At 54.5% G+C, this 19850-nt stretch overlaps 1 protein-coding gene across 1 annotated transcript in view; it reads left to right on the top strand.

Moving 5' to 3' along the window:
* Positions 1-19850, top strand: part of LOC144740383 (propionyl-CoA carboxylase beta chain, mitochondrial-like) — a 72800-nt gene that overhangs the window by 42113 nt on the left and 10837 nt on the right. The window contains exons 10-13 of the mRNA XM_078623239.1: positions 9707-9782; positions 9911-9949; positions 14507-14614; positions 15788-15888. Coding sequence (XP_078479365.1) covers positions 9707-9782; positions 9911-9949; positions 14507-14614; positions 15788-15888 — 324 coding nt within the window. The remainder of the gene's footprint in view (positions 1-9706; positions 9783-9910; positions 9950-14506; positions 14615-15787; positions 15889-19850) is intronic.

The following is a 19850-nucleotide window of genomic DNA, read 5'->3' as shown; positions in this document are numbered from 1 at the left end:
CTCACACAGTCACTCACCCACTCACACAGTCACTCACTCACTCACTCACACAGTCACTCACCCACTCACACAGTCACTCACCCACTCACACAGCAACTCACCCACTCACGCAGTCACTCACCCACTCACCCAATCACACAGTCACTCACCCACTCACACAGTCACTCACCCACTCACACAGTCACTCACCCACTCACACAGCCACTCACCCACTCACCCACTCACACAGCCACTCACCCACTCACACAGTCACTCACCCACTCACACAGTCACTCACCCACTCACACAGTCACTCACCCACTCACACAGTCACTCACCCACTCACTCAGTCACTCACCCACTCACACAGTCACTCACCCACTCACACAGTCACTCACCCACTCACTCAGTCACTCACCCACTCACTCAGTCACTCACCCATTCACTCAGTCACTCACCCACTCACTCAGTCACTCACCCACTCACACAGTCACTCACCCACTCACACAGCCACTCACCCACTCACTCAGTCACTCACCCACTCACACAGTCACTCACCCACTCACTCAGTCACTCACCCACTCACACAGTCACTCACCCACTCACCCACTCACACAGTCACTCACCCACTCACATAGTCACTCACCCACTCACCCACTCACACAGTCACTCACCCACTCACACAGTCACTCACCCACTCATACAGTCACTCACCCACTCACCCACTCACCCACTCACTCACTCAGTCACTCACCCACTCACTTTGTCACTCACCCACTCACACAGTCACTCACCCACTCATACAGTCACTCACCCACTCACCCACTCACCCACTCACTCACTCAGTCACTCACCCACTCATTTTGTCACTCACCCACTCACATAGTCACTCACCCACTCACACAGTCACTCACCCACTCACACAGTCACTCACCCACTCACTCAGTCACTCACCCACTCACACAGTCACTCACCCACTCACACAGTCACTCACCCACTCACACAGTCACTCACCCACTCACACAGTCACTCACCCACTCACCCACTCACCCACTCACTCACTCAGTCACTCACCCACTCACTTTGTCACTCACCCACTCACACAGTCACTCACCCACTCACACAGTCACTCACCCACTCACACAGTCACTCACCCACTCACACAGTCACTCACCCACTCACACAGTCACTCACCCACTCACACAGTCACTCACCCACTCACCCACTCACCCACTCACTCACTCAGTCACTCACCCACTCACTTTGTCACTCACCCACTCACACAGTCACTCACCCACTCACACAGTCACTCACCCACTCACACAGTCACTCACCCACTCACACAGTCACTCACCCAATCACACAGTCACTCACCCACTCACCCACTCACTCACTCAGTCACTCACCCACTCACACAGTCACTCACCCACTCACACAGTCACTCACCCACTCACACAGTCACTCACCCACTCACACAGTCACTCACCCACTCACACAGCCACTCACCCACTCACACAGTCACTCACCCACTCACACAGTCACTCACCCACTCACACAGCCACTCACCCACTCACACAGTCACTCACCCACTCACACAGTCACTCACCCACTCACTCAGTCACTCACCCACTCACTCAGTCACTCACCCACTCACTCAGTCACTCACCCACTCACACAGTCACTCACCCACTCACACAGTCACTCACCCACTCACACAGTCACTCACCCACTCACACAGCAACTCACCCACTCACCCACTCACGCAGTCACTCACCCACTCACCCACTCACTCACTCAGTCACTCACTCACCCACTCACACAGTCACACAGTCACTCACCCACTCACTCAGCAACTCACCCACTCACACAGTCACTCACCCACTCACACAGTCACTCACCCACTCACACAGCCACTCACCCACTCACACAGTCACTCACCCACTCACACAGTCACTCACCCACTCACACAGCCACTCACCCACTCACACAGTCACTCACCCACTCACACAGTCACTCACCCACTCACTCAGTCACTCACCCCCTCACACAGTCACTCACCCACTCACACAGCCACCCACCCACTCACACAGTCACACAGTCACTCACCCACTCACACAGTCACTCACCCACTCACACAGTCACTCACCCACTCACACAGTCACTCACTCACTCACACAGTCACTCACTCACTCACACAGTCACTCACCCACTCAGTCACTCACCCACTCACACAGTCACTCACCCACTCACCCACTCACACAGTCACTCACCCACTCACACAGTCACTCACCCACTCACACAGTCACTCACTCACTCACTCACACAGTCACTCACCCACTCACACAGTCACTCACCCACTCACACAGCAACTCACCCACTCACGCAGTCACTCACCCACTCACCCAATCACACAGTCACTCACCCACTCACACAGTCACTCACCCACTCACACAGTCACTCACCCACTCACACAGCCACTCACCCACTCACCCACTCACACAGCCACTCACCCACTCACACAGTCACTCACCCACTCACACAGTCACTCACCCACTCACACAGTCACTCACCCACTCACACAGTCACTCACCCACTCACTCAGTCACTCACCCACTCACACAGTCACTCACCCACTCACACAGTCACTCACCCACTCACTCAGTCACTCACCCACTCACTCAGTCACTCACCCATTCACTCAGTCACTCACCCACTCACTCAGTCACTCACCCACTCACACAGTCACTCACCCACTCACACAGCCACTCACCCACTCACTCAGTCACTCACCCACTCACACAGTCACTCACCCACTCACTCAGTCACTCACCCACTCACACAGTCACTCACCCACTCACCCACTCACACAGTCACTCACCCACTCACATAGTCACTCACCCACTCACCCACTCACACAGTCACTCACCCACTCACACAGTCACTCACCCACTCATACAGTCACTCACCCACTCACCCACTCACCCACTCACTCACTCAGTCACTCACCCACTCACTTTGTCACTCACCCACTCACACAGTCACTCACCCACTCATACAGTCACTCACCCACTCACCCACTCACCCACTCACTCACTCAGTCACTCACCCACTCATTTTGTCACTCACCCACTCACATAGTCACTCACCCACTCACACAGTCACTCACCCACTCACACAGTCACTCACCCACTCACTCAGTCACTCACCCACTCACACAGTCACTCACCCACTCACACAGTCACTCACCCACTCACACAGTCACTCACCCACTCACACAGTCACTCACCCACTCACCCACTCACCCACTCACTCACTCAGTCACTCACCCACTCACTTTGTCACTCACCCACTCACACAGTCACTCACCCACTCACACAGTCACTCACCCACTCACACAGTCACTCACCCACTCACACAGTCACTCACCCACTCACACAGTCACTCACCCACTCACACAGTCACTCACCCACTCACCCACTCACCCACTCACTCACTCAGTCACTCACCCACTCACTTTGTCACTCACCCACTCACACAGTCACTCACCCACTCACACAGTCACTCACCCACTCACACAGTCACTCACCCAATCACACAGTCACTCACCCACTCACCCACTCACTCACTCAGTCACTCACCCACTCACACAGTCACTCACCCACTCACACAGTCACTCACCCACTCACACAGTCACTCACACAGTCACTCACCCACTCACACAGTCACTCACCCACTCACACAGTCACTCACACAGTCACTCACCCACTCACACAGTCACTCAGTCACTCACCCACTCACACAGTCACTCACCCACTCACTCAGTCACTCACCCACTCACACAGTCACTCACACAGTCACTCACCCACTCACTCAGTTACTCACCCACTCACACAGTCACTCACCCACTCACACAGTCACTCACCCAGTCACACAGTCACTCACACAGCCACTCACCCACTCACTCACTCACACAGCCACTCACCCACTCACTCACTCACTCACACAGTCACTCACTTAGCCACTCACCCACTCACTCAGTCACTCACCCAATCACACAGTCACTCACCCACTCACACAGTCACTCACCCACTCACTCACCCACTCACACAGTCACTCACCCAATCACACAGTCACTCACCCACTCACACAGTCACTCACCCACTCACTCACCCACTCACACAGTCACTCACCCACTCACTCACCCACTCACACAGTCACTCACACAGTCACTCACCCACTCACTCACTCACTCACTCACACAGTCACTCACCTACTCACACAGTCACTCACCCACTCACACAGTCACTCACCCACTCACACAGTCACTCACTTAGCCACTCACATAGTCACCCACCCTCCTATTAGTTGGCTACGTACGGTGCGAAAGAAGTTAATCGTACACGCACACATTAGCTACATGCACACAGACACACATACACTACACACAGACATACACACACTACACACAGACACACACAGTACACACAGACACACACACTACACACAGACACACACACACACTGTATTCATATTCGTTGTTTTTTTCGGTAAAGTCACGTAAGTAAAAAAATTAAATTAATAAAATTAAAATTAAAATCACGACGTTTCGGAGGCAACACAAGCACACACACTACACAGACACACACACACACTACACACAGACACACACACACTACACACAGACACACACACACTACACACAGACACACACACACTACACACAGACACACACACACTACACACAGACACACACACACTACACACAGACACTACACACACACACAGACACACACACACTACACACAGACACACACACACTACACACAGACACACACACACTACACACAGACACACACACACTACACACAGACACTACACACACTACACACAGACACACACACAGTACACACAGACACTACACACACACACTACACACAGACACACACACACTACACACAGACACTACACACACACACAGACACACACACACTACACACAGACACTACACACACACACTACACACAGACACACACTACACACAGACATACACACACTACACACAGACGCACACACTACACACAGACACTACACACAGACACACTACACACAGACACACACACTACACACGGACACACACAGACACACACACACACTACACACAGACACACACACTACACACAGACACACACACTACACACAGACACACACACTACACACACTACACACAGACACACACTACACACACAATACACACAGACATACACACACACTACACACAGACACACACACACACACTACACACAGACACAACAACCGCCATTCGCCACTAAGTGGCGGTGACGTCACCACGAAACCGCCATTCGCCACTAAGTGGCGGTGACGTCACCACGACGCTACGACGCTTGTGCCAGGCCATGTGCACCCTGAGGCCACGTGAAGTGTCGAACGCCCACTGGCAGGAGGTCACGGGGCAGACCCAGGTGCCACGGGTCGACTGACCGAGATGACCGAGACGAGTGGCTGATGCACCACCTGTGCCCCCTACTGTGCCAACTTGCTGTGCTTTAGCCACCCAGCGCTCCGCTCGTTGTTGTGAGCGTCGCTCCTCCGCCCTCCGTTGTTGTTGGAGGGCGACTGCCTCCAACTGCCCAGTAGCGTCCTTCACGAGCCTCCTCCACTGAGGCCGATCTTGACACCGCTGGTACCAGTCATCGGCAAGTCCACTCAGCTCCACGTCCTCCTGTACCACATCACTCCATCTCTTCTCTAGCCCGTGCCGCGCCCGTTTAGCCCCCTCGATCCGGCCGAACAAAAGCTGTTTAGGCATGCGGTGGCTGGGCATGCGGGCTACATGACCCAGCCAACACAGCCTTGCCTGCCGGAGGAGCTCACTGATAGGACTTTGCCCAGATCTTTCAAGGACTTGTGAGCTCCTCACACAATCCAGCCTGGTTAAACCCAGGATGGATCGTAGGCAGGCCAGCCTAAATGTTTCCAACCGGCGAAGATGCTCCACTAGGGGGGTCCACGTTTCGCAAGCGTAGAGAAGGGAGGGAATGACCGTGGCCGAGAAGACCTGAAGCTTCGTGCGGAGCGACAGACCAGGTAGCTTCCACACAGCGTTACGCAACCGATGAAAAGATATTGCCGCTCGACTGATTCGGAGTGAGACCTCTGCTGATAAACTGGAGCCGGTCATAAGCACACTGCCCAGGTATGGGAAACTCTCCACTCTCTCCACAACTGCCCCATCACCGATTGGGAGTTGTGGGGGTGGAGTGCCAGATGGTACAAAATACCCAGGCAGGTGCTTAGTTTTGGTGGGGCTGATGGTAAGGCCCCACCTCTTAGTGGCACGCTCCAGTCTCAGCAGCAGCGTCTCCAACTCCTCTTCTGAATGAGCAGCTATTACCAAATCATCGGCATACATAACGTGGTTGACCAATAGGGAGCCATCCCTTGATCGCACCCGGGCGTCGATCAGCCTCCCATTATATCTGTACCAAATGGTAATTCCCCCGGTACAGCTATTGAAGGCTTCACGAACTACGCAGTCGAAATAGATGTTAAATAATGTGGGAGCCAGAGGACATCCCTGTCGCACCCCAAGGTGTACAGGGAAAGGCTCCGACTCCCGGCCACGTAGTTTTACCCGGGCCCGCTCACCATCATGAAGGTCCTTAATGATCGTGAGCAGAGGGTCAGGGACTCCGAAAGCACGAAGAACAACCCAGAGCCCAGTCCGACTGATGGTATCATAGGCCTTGACCAGGTCAATAAAGCAGAGCTGTAGGTCTTTTTGGATTTCCCTACACCTCTGCTGTAGCAGACGGACAGAAAATATGGCATCTGTGCAGGACCGCCCTTTCCTGAAACCGCATTGGGGCTCCGCAAGCCTCTCCTCAGCGTGCCTAGCAAGGCGATGTTGAATAATCCTTGCCAGGACCTTACCCGGCACACTGAGGAGTGAGATGCCCCTGTAGTTGTTACAGTCGGTACGGTCCCCCTTCTTAAAGAGGGGGACCACCAAGGCATCCTTCCAGTCCTGCGGAACCCGTCCAGTGGTCCAGACTGTTGTTATGATGTCATATAGGGCAGTCTGTGCACAAACGCCACCCTCCCTCAGCATTTCGCTTGGGAGATCATCTCTGCCCGGTGCCTTCCCTGGTCTCAGACTCCGGATCGCCCTCAGTACTTCCTCAACAGCTGGCACCTCAGCCAGCCACTCACAGGGGGTGACCTCTTCCAATATTTGAGGCACCGCAGCCTCAGCAGGGTTATCCCCACTTTGTGCCATGATGTTTTCCTGGCTGAGAGATTTTCCCTCCCCCAGGACCTCGCAGAAATGCTCAGCAAATCTGCAAACCTGTTCCTGGGGGTCGGAGATTGGATCACCGTTTTTTCCTCTAATGATGGTAATAGGTGTGGCGCTGCAGGCTACTTTTTGATGGAATTAAATAGTGATTTGTGATCGCGGGCCACTGAGGCAGACTCCATCTCCTCAGCAACCCGCGACCACCACCCATCCTTACAGCGCCTTACGGCTCTCCGAACCTCCGAGCGAAGGCTGCGGTAAACCTCCTCATTCTCTGACGTGGGATGCTTTAGGCGATGAGAGTGGGCCTGTCGCTTTTTCTCAATTAACCTGAACACCTCCTCCGTCAGCCAGGGTTCCCGGGGAGGTCTGGACCGCGTACCCAAAGCAGCCATTGCAGCTGCATGAGTCACAGTCTTAAACCTCGCCCATTTACCCTCGACATCAGGTGGAGTGGGGGACGATGCCAACCCCAGCTGCAAGCGATGATGAAATTCTCGCTTGCAACTTTCATCAGCTAACTTAGACCAGGCCACTTTTGGTTGGAATGGGATCCTGGGTGTACACCCACCACCGGAGTGGAAGAATGGCAGGCGCATCTTACAGATGACTAGTCGATGGTCAGAGGGCAGATCCGCTCCACGGTAGGTCCTGGTGTCAAGGACATGGGCTCGCATCCGCTGGTCCGTCACTACGTAGTCCAGCAGATGTTCTTGCTTGGACCCGGCATGCATCCATGATGTTGTGTGGATGCGCCGATGCCGGAAGAGCGTGTTGGTAATTACAAGCCCATGGGCTGCACAAAAATCTAGCAGCCTCCTACCGTTATTATTGAGCTGATCTGGCCCATGCCTTCCAATCACTCCAGACCAGGTGCCAGCATCATGACCAACTCGGGCATTGAAGTCACCCAACAAGATGACTCTGTCCCGAGTGGCCACTTTAGCCAGCACCTGTGACAGGAGGTCATAGAAAGCGTCCGACTCATCGGCTTTGCCTGCATCCCTCCACGGATGTTCGTCTTCGGTGGGGGCATAAGTAACCACGACCACCACTCCTCGCCTCTGGTTGATGGGAAGGCGAGCCCAAAGTATCCTGGGGCTTACAGCTTCCCACACCTCACCGCCACGCTCCCACGCCCCCTTCATTCTTTTGTTCAGAAGAAGAGCCACACCCTGTTGTTTGGCAGTCTCCTGCCCCGAGTAGAGGACTGTCCACCCCTCATGGTGGCAGGAGCCAGAACCGGTCCACCGGACCTCCTGAATGCCACAGAGATCCAGGCGGTACCGGTCCAGCTCCCGACAGAGGAGTGGCAGCCTCTCCTCCGCAGTGAGCGTTCGAACATTCCACGTGGCCATCCGCAATGGTTTTTCGTTGTTTCTGGAGAAGCCCCGAGGGTTAAAATTCAATCTCCTGGCTCCGCCAAATGGGGTTTGGCCAGGAGACGTCATAAAAGCCTGACCCCCCGGGGCCTCCGGCACAAGCTTATTAATTACAGGTTTATGTTTAATTCGTAGTTTAGTGGTGGTTAATTGAAGGTGGAGGGGTTACCAGCCCCTCGCACCCGTCCAGAGCCCCCGTTTAGCCACTGTGGTGGTCACAGACGCCATGAGGGGAGAGGCCAATGGGCATTGGCCCTCCCCCCACAGCACTGCCCACGACAGACACACACACAGACACACACACACACAGACACACACACAGACACACACACACTACACACAGACACACACACACTACACACACACTACACACAGACATACACACACACGACACACAGACACACACAGACACACACACAGACACACACACTACACACAGACACACACAGACACACACAGACACACACAGACACACTACACAGAGACACACACAGACACACACACACACAGACACACACACTACACAGAGACACACACACTACACAGAGACACACACACACTACACACACTACACACAGACACACACACACACACAGACACACACAGACACACACTACACACAGACACACACACAGACACACACAGACACACACAGACACACACACACACACAGACACACACAGACACACACACTACACACACACTACACACAGACATACACACACACTACACACAGACACACACAGACACACACACACTACACACACACTACACACAGACCCCACTACTCCCCCATGCCCCCTCGTGCCCCCCCCCAAAGCCCCTCCCTCTTGCCTCACCCATGTTCCCTCCCCCCCCCGTGACCCCTCCATGCCCCACCCCGTGACCCTGCCCGTGACCCCCCGTGACCCCCCGTGACCTCCCCATGCCTCCCCCCGTGACCCCCCCCCCGTGACCCCCCCATGCCTCCCCCCGTGACCCCCACCCCGTGCCCCCCCGTGACCCCCCGTGACCCCCCCGTGACCCCCAGACGGTGGACGAGGGCGACTTCTTTGAGCTGATGCCGCGCTACGCTCGCAACCTGGCCCTCGTCCACCGTCTCGGGGGTCACGGGGGGGTCACGGGGGGTCACGGGGGGGCACCGGGGTCGGGGGCTCATGGGGGGGGTCACGGGGGGGGGTCACGGGGGGGGATGGGAGGTCACGGGGGGTACGGGGGGGTCACGGGGGGGGAGGTGGGGGCATCGTGGGCAACCAGCCCCGCGTCGCCTCCGGTGGGGTCACGGGGGGGTCACGGGGGGGGGGGGGGTCACGGGGGGGGGAGGGGGGGGTCACGGGGGGGAGGGGGGGGCACGGGGGGAGGGGGGGGGGGGTGAGTGGTCGTGGTGAGGAGCTCACCTTGAGTAGCTGCTGTGTGTGCGCAGGCTGTGCGTGATGCCTGTCACTGTGCCGCGTGCGTGTGTGTGTCTGTGTGTGTCTGTGTGTGTGTGTGTCTGTGTGTGCCGTGTGTTTGTGTGTGTGTATGACTGTGTGTGTGTGTATGACTGTGTGTCTGTGTGTGTGTGTGTCTGTGTCTGTGTGTGCCGTGTGTTTGTGTGTGTGTATGACTGTGTGTGTGTGTATGACTGTGTGTCTGTGTGTGTGTGTCTGTGTGTGCCGTGTGTTTGTGTGTGTGTATGACTGTGTGTGTGTGTGTGTCTGTGTGTCTGTGTGTCTGTGTGTGCCGTGTGTTTGTGTGTGTGTATGACTGTGTGTCTGTGTGTGTGTGTGTGTCTGTGTGTGCCGTGTGTTTGTGTGTGTGTATGACTGTGTGTGTGTGTCTGTGTGTTTATGTTTAATTCGTAGTGTAGCCATTCTTCCACTCCGGTGGTGGGTGTACACCCAGGACCCCATTCCAACCAAAAGTGGCCTGGTCTCAGTTAGCTGATGAAAGTTGCAAGCGAGAATTTCATCATCGCTTGCGGCTGGGGTTGGCATCGTCCCCCACTCCTCCTGATGTCGAGGGTGAATGGGCGAGGTTTAGGACTGTGGCTCATGCAGCTGCAATGGCTGCTTTGGGTACACGGTCCAGACCTCCCCAGAGACCCTGGCTGACAGAGGAGGTGTTCAGGTTAATTGAGAAAAAGCGACAGGCCCACTCTCATCGCCTACAGCATCCCACGTCAGAGAATGAGGAGGTTTACCGCAGTCTTCGCTCGGAGGTTCGGAGAGCCGTGAGGCGCTGCAAGGATGATGGGTGGTGGTCGCGGGTTGCTGAGGAGATGGAGTCTGCCTCAGTAGCCCGCGATCACAAATCACTATTTAACTCCATCAAAAAAGTAGCCTGCAGCGCCACACCTATTACCATCATTAGAGGAAAAAACGGTGATCCAATCTCCGACCCCCAGGAACAGGTTTGCAGATTTGCTGAGCATTTCTGTGAGGTCCTGGGGGAGGGGAAATCTCTCAGCCAGGAAAACATCATGGCACAAAGTGGGGATAACCCTGCTGAGGCTGCGGTGCCTCAAATATTGGAAGAGGTCACCCCCTATGAGTGGCTGGCTGAGGTACCGGCTGTTGAGGAAGTACTGAGGGCGATCCGGAGTCTGAGACCAGGGAAGGCACCGGGCAGAGATGATCTCCCAGGCGAAATGCTGAGGGAGGGTGGCGTTTGTGCACAGACTGCCCTATATGACATCATAACAACAGTCTGGACCACTGGACGGGTTCCGCAGGACTGGAAGGATGCCCTGGTGGTCCCCCTCTTTAAGTAGGGGGACCGTACCGACTGTAACAACTACAGGGGCATCTCACTCCTCAGTGTGCCGGGTAAGGTCCTGGCAAGGATTATTCAACATCGCCTTGCTAGGCACGGAGCCCCAATGCGGTTTCAGGAAAGGGCGGTCCTGCACAGATGCCATATTTTCTGTCCGTCTGCTACAGCAGAGGTGTAGGGAATTCCAACAAAACCTACATCTCTGCTTTATTGACCTGGTCAAGGCCTATGATACCATCAGTAGGACTGGGCTCTGGGTTGTTCTTCGTGCTTTCGGAGTCCCTGACCCTCTGCTCACGATCATTAAGGACCTTCATGATGGTGAGCGGGCCCGGGTAAAACTACGTGGCCGGGAGTCGGAGCCTTTCCCTGTTCACCTTGGGGTGCGACAGGGATGTCCTCTGGCTGCCACATTATTTAACATCTATTTCGACTGCGTAGTTCGTGAAGCCTTCAATAGCTGTACCGGGGGAATTTCCATTTGGTACAGATATAATGGGAGGCTGATCGACGCCCGGGTGCGATCAAGGGATGGCTCCCTATTGGTCAACCACGTTATGTATGCCGATGATTTGGTAATAGCTGCTCATTCAGAAGAGGAGTTGGAGACGCTGCTGCTGAGACTGGAGCGTGCCACTAAGAGGTGGGGCCTTACCATCAGCCCCACCAAAACTAAGCACCTGCCTGGGTATTTTGTACCATCGGACACTCCACCCCCACAACTCCCAATTGGTGATGGGGCAGTTGTGGAGAGAGTGGAGAGTTTCCCATACCTGGGCAGTGTGCTTATGACCGACTCCAGTTTATCAGCAGAGGTCTCACTCCGAATCAGTCGAGCGGCAATATCTTTTCATCGGTTGCGTAACGCTGTGTGGAAGCTACCTGGTCTGTCGCTCCGCACGAAGCTTCAGGTCTTTTCGGCCACGGTCATTCCCTCCCTTCTCTACGCTTGCGAAACGTGGACCCCCCCTAGTGGAGCATCTTCGCCGGTTGGAAACATTTAGGCTGGCCTGCCTACGATCCATCCTGGGTTTAACCAGGCTGGATTGTGTGAGGAGCTCACAAGTCCTTGAAAGATCTGGGCAAAGTCCCATCAGTGAGCTCCTCCGGCAGGCAAGGCTGCGTTGGCTGGGTCATGTAGCCCGCATGCCCAGCCACCGCATGCCTAAACAGCTTTTGTTCGGCCGGATCGAGGGGGCTAAACGGGCGCGGCACGGGCTAGAGAAGAGATGGAGTGATGTGGTACAGGAGGACGTGGAGCTGAGTGGACTTGCCGATGACTGGTACCAGCGGTGTCAAGATCGGCCTCAGTGGAGGAGGCTCGTGAAGGACGCTACTGGGCAGTTGGAGGCAGTCGCCCTCCAACAACAACGGAGGGCGGAGGAGCGACGCTCACAACAACGAGCGGTGCGCCGGGTGGTTAAAGCTCAGCAAGTTGGTACAGTAGGGGGCAAAGGTGGTGCATCAGCCAGTCATCTCGGTCATCTCGGTCAGTCGACCCGTGGCACCTGCTGGGTCTGCCCCTTGACCTCCTGCCAGCGGGCGTTCGACACTTCACGTGGCCTCAAGGTGCACATGGCCTGGCACAAGCGTCGTGGTGACGTCACCGCCACTTAGTGGCGAATGGCGGTTGTTGTTGTTGTTGTTGTCTGTGTGTGCCGTGTGTTTGTGTGTGTATGACTGTGTGTGTGTATGACTGTGTGTCTGTGTGTGTGTGTCTGTGTGTGTGTGTGTATGACTGTGTGTGTGTGTATATATGACTGTGTGTATGTGTGTATGACTGTGTGTGTGTGTGTATGACTGTGTGTGTGTATGACTGTGTGTGTGTATGTGTGTATGACTGTGTGCGTGTGTGTCTGTGTGTGTATGACTGTGTTTGTGTGTGTGTCTGTCTGTGTGTGACTGAGTGTGTGTGTCTGTGTGTGTGTCTGTGTATCTGTGTGTGTGTATGACTGTGTGTGTGTGTGTCTGTGTGTGTGTGTCTGTGTGTGTGTGTGTGTTCACTGTGTGTGTGTGACTGTGTGTGTGTGACTGTGTGTGTGTGACTGTGTGTGTGTATGACTGTGTGTGTGTACACTGTATGTGTACATTGCGTGTGTGTGTGTCTGTGTGTGTGTGTGTACACTGTGTGTGTGTGTGTGTACACTGCGTGTGTGTGTGTCTGTGTGTGTGTGTGACTGTGTGTGTGTGTTTGTCTGTGTCTGTCTGTGTGTGTGTGTCTGTGTCTGTCTGTGTGTGTGTGTATGACTGTGTGTGTCTGTGTCTGTGTGTGTGTGTATGTGACTGTGTGTCTATGTGTGTGTGTATGACTGTGTGTCTGTGTGTGTGTGTATGTGACTGTGTGTGTGTGTGTGTACACTGTGTGTGTGTGTATGACTGTGTGTGTGTGACTGTGTGTGTGTGTACACTGTGTGTGTGTGTATGACTGTGTGTGTCTGTGTGTCTGTGTGTGTGTGTACACTGTGTGTGTGTGTGTACACTGTGTGTGTGTGTGTGTATGACTGTGTGTGTACACTGTGTGACTGTGTGTGTGTATGACTGTGTGTGTGTGTACACTGTGTGTGTGTACACTGTGTGTCTGAGTGTGTGTGACTGTGTGTGTGTATGACTGTGTGTGTGTGTACACTGTGTGTGTGTGTGACTATATGTGTGTGTGTACACTGTGTGTGTGTGTATGTGTGTACACGTGTGTGTGTGTGTACACTGTGTGTGTGTGTGTGTACACTGTGTGTGTGTGTACACTGTGTGTGTGTGTACACTGTGTGTGTACACTGTGTGTGTGTGTATGACTGTGTGTGTGTGTACACTGTGTGTGTGTGTGTATGACTGTGTGTGTGTGTGTACACTGTGTGTGTGTATGACTGTGTGTGTGTATGACTGTGTGTGTGTGTGTGTATGACTGTGTGTGTGTGTATGACTGTGTGTGTGTGTGTGTATGACTGTGTGTGTGTGTATGACTGTGTGTGTGTGTGTGTATGACTGTGTGTGTGTGTATGACTGTGTGTGTGTGTGTGTATGACTGTGTGTGTGTGTTTGACTGTGTGTGTGTGTATGACTGTGTGTGTGTGTGCCGCAGGCTGCCTGGACATCAACGCGTCTGTGAAGGGAGCTCGTTTTGTCCGCTTCTGCGACGCCTTCAACATCCCCATCGTCACGTTCGTGGACGTGCCGGGGTTCCTGCCCGGTACGCACACCGCTCACCACACTCACCACACTCACCACGCTCACCACACTCACCACGCTCACCACCACCACCATGCTCACCACACTCACCACACTCACCACGCTCACCACGCTCACCACCACCACCACGCTCACCACGCTCACCACACTCACCACGCTCACCACCACCACCACGCTCACCACGCTCACCACACTCACCACGCTCACCACCACCACCATGCTCACCACACTCACCACGCTCACCACCACCAGCACGCTCACCACCACCACCACGCTCACCACCACCACCACGCTCACCACCACCACGCTCACCACCACCACGCTCACCACCACCACCACGCTCACCACCACCACCATGCTCACCACACTCACCACGCTCACCACCACCACCACGCTCACCACCACCACCACGCTCACCACCACCACCATGCTCACCACACTCACCACGCTCACCACCACCAGCACGCTCACCACCACCACGCTCACCACACTCACCACGCTCACCACCACCACCATGCTCACCACACTCACCACGCTCACCACCACCACCACGCTCACCACCACCACCACGCTCACCACCACCACCATGCTCACCACACTCACCACGCTCACCACCACCACCACGCTCACCACCACCACCACGCTCACCACCACCACCATGCTCACCACACTCACCACGCTCACCACCACCACGCTCACCACCACCACCATGCTCACCACACTCACCACGCTCACCACCACCACCACACTGTTGGTGATGTTGAAGATGATGATGTTGATGTTGATGATGTTGATGATGTTGATGTTAATGTTGATGATGTTGGTGATGTTGATGATGTTGGTGATGTTGATGTTGGTGATGTTGGTGATGTTGTTGATGTTGGTGATGTTGGTGATGTTGATGTTGTTGATGTTGGTGATGTTGGTGATGTTGGTGATGTTGTTGATGTTGGTGATGTTGATGATGTTGATGTTGTTGATGTTGGTGATGTTGGTGATGTTGGTGATGTTGATGATGTTGGTGATGTTGGTGATGTTGGTGATGTTGATGTTGTTGATGTTGGTGATGTTGGTGATGTTGGTGATGTTGGTGATGTTGGTGATGTTGGTGATGTTGGTGATGTTGGTGATGTTGGTGATGTTGGTGATGTTGGTGATGTTGGTGATGTTGCAGGCACGAGCCAGGAGTATGGGGGCATCATCCGGCACGGAGCCAAGCTGCTGTACGCCTTCGCTGAGGCCACCGTGCCCAAGATCACCGTCATCACCCGCAAGGTGAGCGCCTCACTCACCACTCACCACTAATCACTCACCACTCACCACCACTCACCACTCACTCACCACCACTCACCACTAATCACTCACCACTCACCACTCACTCACCACTCACTCACCACTCACTCACCACTCACTCACCACTAATCACTCACCACTCACCACCACTCACCACTCACTCACCACCACTCACCACTAATCACTCACCACTCACCACTCACTCACCACTCACTCACCACTCACTCACCACTCACTCACCACTAATCACTCACCACTCACTCACTCACCACTCAACACTCACTCACCACCACTCACCACTCACTCACCACCACTCACCACTCAACACTCACTCACCACCACTCACCACTCACTCACCACTCACTCACCACTAATCACTCACCACTCACTCACTCACCACTCACTCACCACTCACTCACTCACTCACCACTCACCCACTCACTCACTCACCACTCACCACTCACTCACCACTCACTCACTCACTCACCACTCACTCACCACTCACTCACTCACTCACCACTCACTCACCACTCACTCACTCACTCACCACTCACTCACCACTCACTCACTCACTCACCACTCACTCACCACTCACTCACTCACTCACTCACCACTCACTCACCACTCACTCACCACTCACTCACCACTCACTCACCACCACTCACCACTCACTCACCACTCACTCACCACTCACTCACCACTACTCACCACTCACTCACCACCACTCACTCACCACTCACTCACCACTCACTCACCACTCACTCACTCACCACTCACTCACCACTCACTCACCACTCACTCACCACTCACTCACTCACCACTCACCACTCACTCACCACCACTCACTCACCACTCACTCACCACTCACTCACCACTCACTCACTCACCACTCACCACTCACTCACCACCACTCACTCACCACTCACTCACCACTCACTCACTCACCACTCACTCACCACTACTCACCACTCACTCACCACCACTCACTCACCACTCACTCACCACTCACTCACCACTCACTCACTCACCACTCACTCACCACTCACTCACCACTCACTCACCACTCACTCACTCACTCACCACTCACTCACCACTCACTCACCACTCACTCACCACTCACTCACTCACCACTCACCACTCACTCACCACCACTCACTCACCACTCACTCACCACTCACTCACCACTCACTCACCACTACTCACCAAGATCACCTTCATCACTCGCAAGGTGAGCGCCTCACCACCACTCACCACTTACTCACCGCTAATCACCACCACATGGTCATCACCCACATGTGTGTGTGTCTGTGTGTGTGTGTGTGTATCTGTGTGTGTGTGTGTGTGTGCCTGTGTGTGTGTGTGTGTGCCTGTGTGTGTGTGTGCCTGTGTGTGTGTGTGTGTGCCTGTGTGTGTGTGTGTGTGCCTGTGTGTGTGTGTGCCTGTGTGTGTGTGTGTGTGCCTGTGTGTGTGTGTGCCTGTGTGTGTGTGCCTGTGTGTGTGTGCCTGTGTGTGTGTGTGCCTGTGTGTGTGTGTGCCTGTGTGTGTGTGTGCCTGTGTGTGTGTGTGCCTGTGTGTGTGTGTGCCTGTGTGTGTGTGTATAATTGGTTTTTTTACCCTTCTATCTGGCAACATCGTCATCTGGTCCAACCCATGTGAGACTAGGCTCTAAGGAAAGCTGTCTCGGGTGTGGACCAATCAACTTCAAGGACAGTGCTTACATAATCAGAGTTGTGTTTTTTGTTTGCATTATGACTGCAGGTATTGTGGTCTATGCAAACATGACTCCTTGTAAAAAGGTGTCAGTTTTGTTGCCAGACAGAAGGGTAAAAAAACAATTATCAACCCCCTACCCCCTGGTGGTGCTGGACGGGCAACGCTGTGGTGGGCAGTGCCGTGGGGGGAGGGACAATTCCGATTGGCCTCTCCCCTCATGGCATCTGTAGCCACCACAGCGACTAAATGGGGCCTCTGGACGGGTGCGAGGGGCTGCTCACCCCTCCACCTTTAATAAATTACCATTAAACCACGTCTAAAATATCTACTTAACAAGCTTGTGCCGGAGGCCCTGGGGGGACAGGCGTCTATGACGTCTCCTGGCCAGACTCCATCTGGTGGAGCCAGGAGATTGAATCTTCACCCTCGGGGCTTCTCCAGAAACAACAAAAAGCCATTATGTGTGGCCACGTGGAATGTTCGAACGCTCACTGCGGAGGAGAGGCTGCCACTCCTCTGTCGGGAGCTGGACCGGTACCGCCTGGATCTCTGTGGCATTCAGGAGGTCCGGTGGACCGGCTCTGGCTCCTGCCACCATGAGGGGTGGACAGTCCTCCACTCGGGGCAGGAGACTGCTAAACAACAGGGTGTGGCTCTTCTTCTGAACAAAAGGGGGTGTGGGAGCGTGGCGGTGAGGTGTGGGAAGCTGTAAGCCCCAGGATACTTTGGGCTCACCTTCCCATCAACCAGAGGCGAGGAGTGGTGGTCGTGGTTACTTATGCCCCCACCGAAGACGAACATCCGTGGAGGGATGCGGGCAAAGCCGATGAGTCAGATGCCTTCTATGACCTCCTGTCACAGGTGCTGGCTAAAGTGGCCACTTGGGACAGAGTCATCTTGTTGGGCGACTTCAATGGCCGAGTTGGTAATGATGCTGGCACCTGGTTTGGAGTGATTGGAAGGCATGGGCCAGATCAGCTCAATAACAACGATAGGAGGCTGCTAGATTTCTGTGCAGCCCATGGGCTTGTAATTACCAACACGCTCTTCCGGCATCGGCGCATCCACACAACATCATGGATGCACGCCGGGTCCAAGCAAGAACATCTGCTGGACTGCATAGTGACGGAACAGTGGATACGGGCCCATGTCCTTGACACCAGGACCTACCGTGGAGCTGATCTGCCCTCTGACCATCGACTAGTCATCTGTAAGATGCGCCTGCCATTCTTCCACTCCAGTGGTGGGTGTACACCCAGGACCCCATTCCAACCTAAAGTGGCCTGGTCTTAGTTAGCTGATGAAAGTTGCAAGCGAGAATTTCATCATCGCTTGCAGCTGGGGTTGGCATCGTCCCCCACTCCTCCTGATGTCGAGGGTGAATGGGCGAGGTTTAAGACTGTGACTCATGCAGCTGCAATGGCTGTTTTGGGTACGCGGTCCAGACCTCCTCAGAGACCCTGGCTGACGGAGGAGGTGTTCAGGATAGTTGAGAAAAAGCGACAGGCCCACTCTCATCGCCTACAGCATCCCACGTCAGAGAATGAGGAGGTTTACCGCAGCCTTCGCTCGGAGGTTCGGAGAGCCGTAAGGCGCTGCAAGGATGGGTGGTGGTCGCGGGTTGCTGAGGAGATGGAGTCTGCCTCAGTGGCCCGCGATCACAAATCACTATTTAACTCCATCAAAAAAGTAGCCTGCAGCGCCACACCTATTACCATCATTAGAGGAAAAAACAGTGATCCAATCTCCGACCCCCAGGAACAGGTTTGCAGATTTGCTGAGCATTTCTGTGAGGTCCTCGGGGAGGGGAAATCCCTCAGCCTGGAAAACATCGTGGCACAAAGTGGGAATGACCCTGCTGAGGCTGCGGTGCCTCAAATATTGGCAGAAGAAGTCACCCCCTGTGAGTGGCTGGCTGAGGTGCCAGCTGTTGAGGAAGTACTGAGGGCGATCCGGAGTCTGAGACCAGGAAAGGCACCGGGCAGAGATGATCTCCCAAGTGAAATGCTGAGGGAGGGTGGCGTTTGTGCACAGACTGCCCAACGTGACATCATAACAACAGTCTGGACCACTGGACGGGTTCCGCAGGACTGGAAGGATGCCCTGGTGGTCCCCGTCTGTAACAACTACAGCGGCATCTGTCTGTGTGTTTGTGTCTGCGTGTGTGTATGTGTGTGTCTGTGTGTGTCTGTGTGTGTGTCTGTGTGTGTGTGTCTACGTGTCTGTGTGTG

This window comes from Lampetra planeri, unplaced genomic scaffold, assembly GCF_965212315.1.
Source record: "Lampetra planeri unplaced genomic scaffold, kcLamPlan1.2.h2 scaffold_210, whole genome shotgun sequence".
NCBI lineage: Eukaryota > Metazoa > Chordata > Hyperoartia > Petromyzontiformes > Petromyzontidae > Lampetra > Lampetra planeri.
This window is presented reverse-complemented; position numbering and strand designations above follow the sequence as displayed.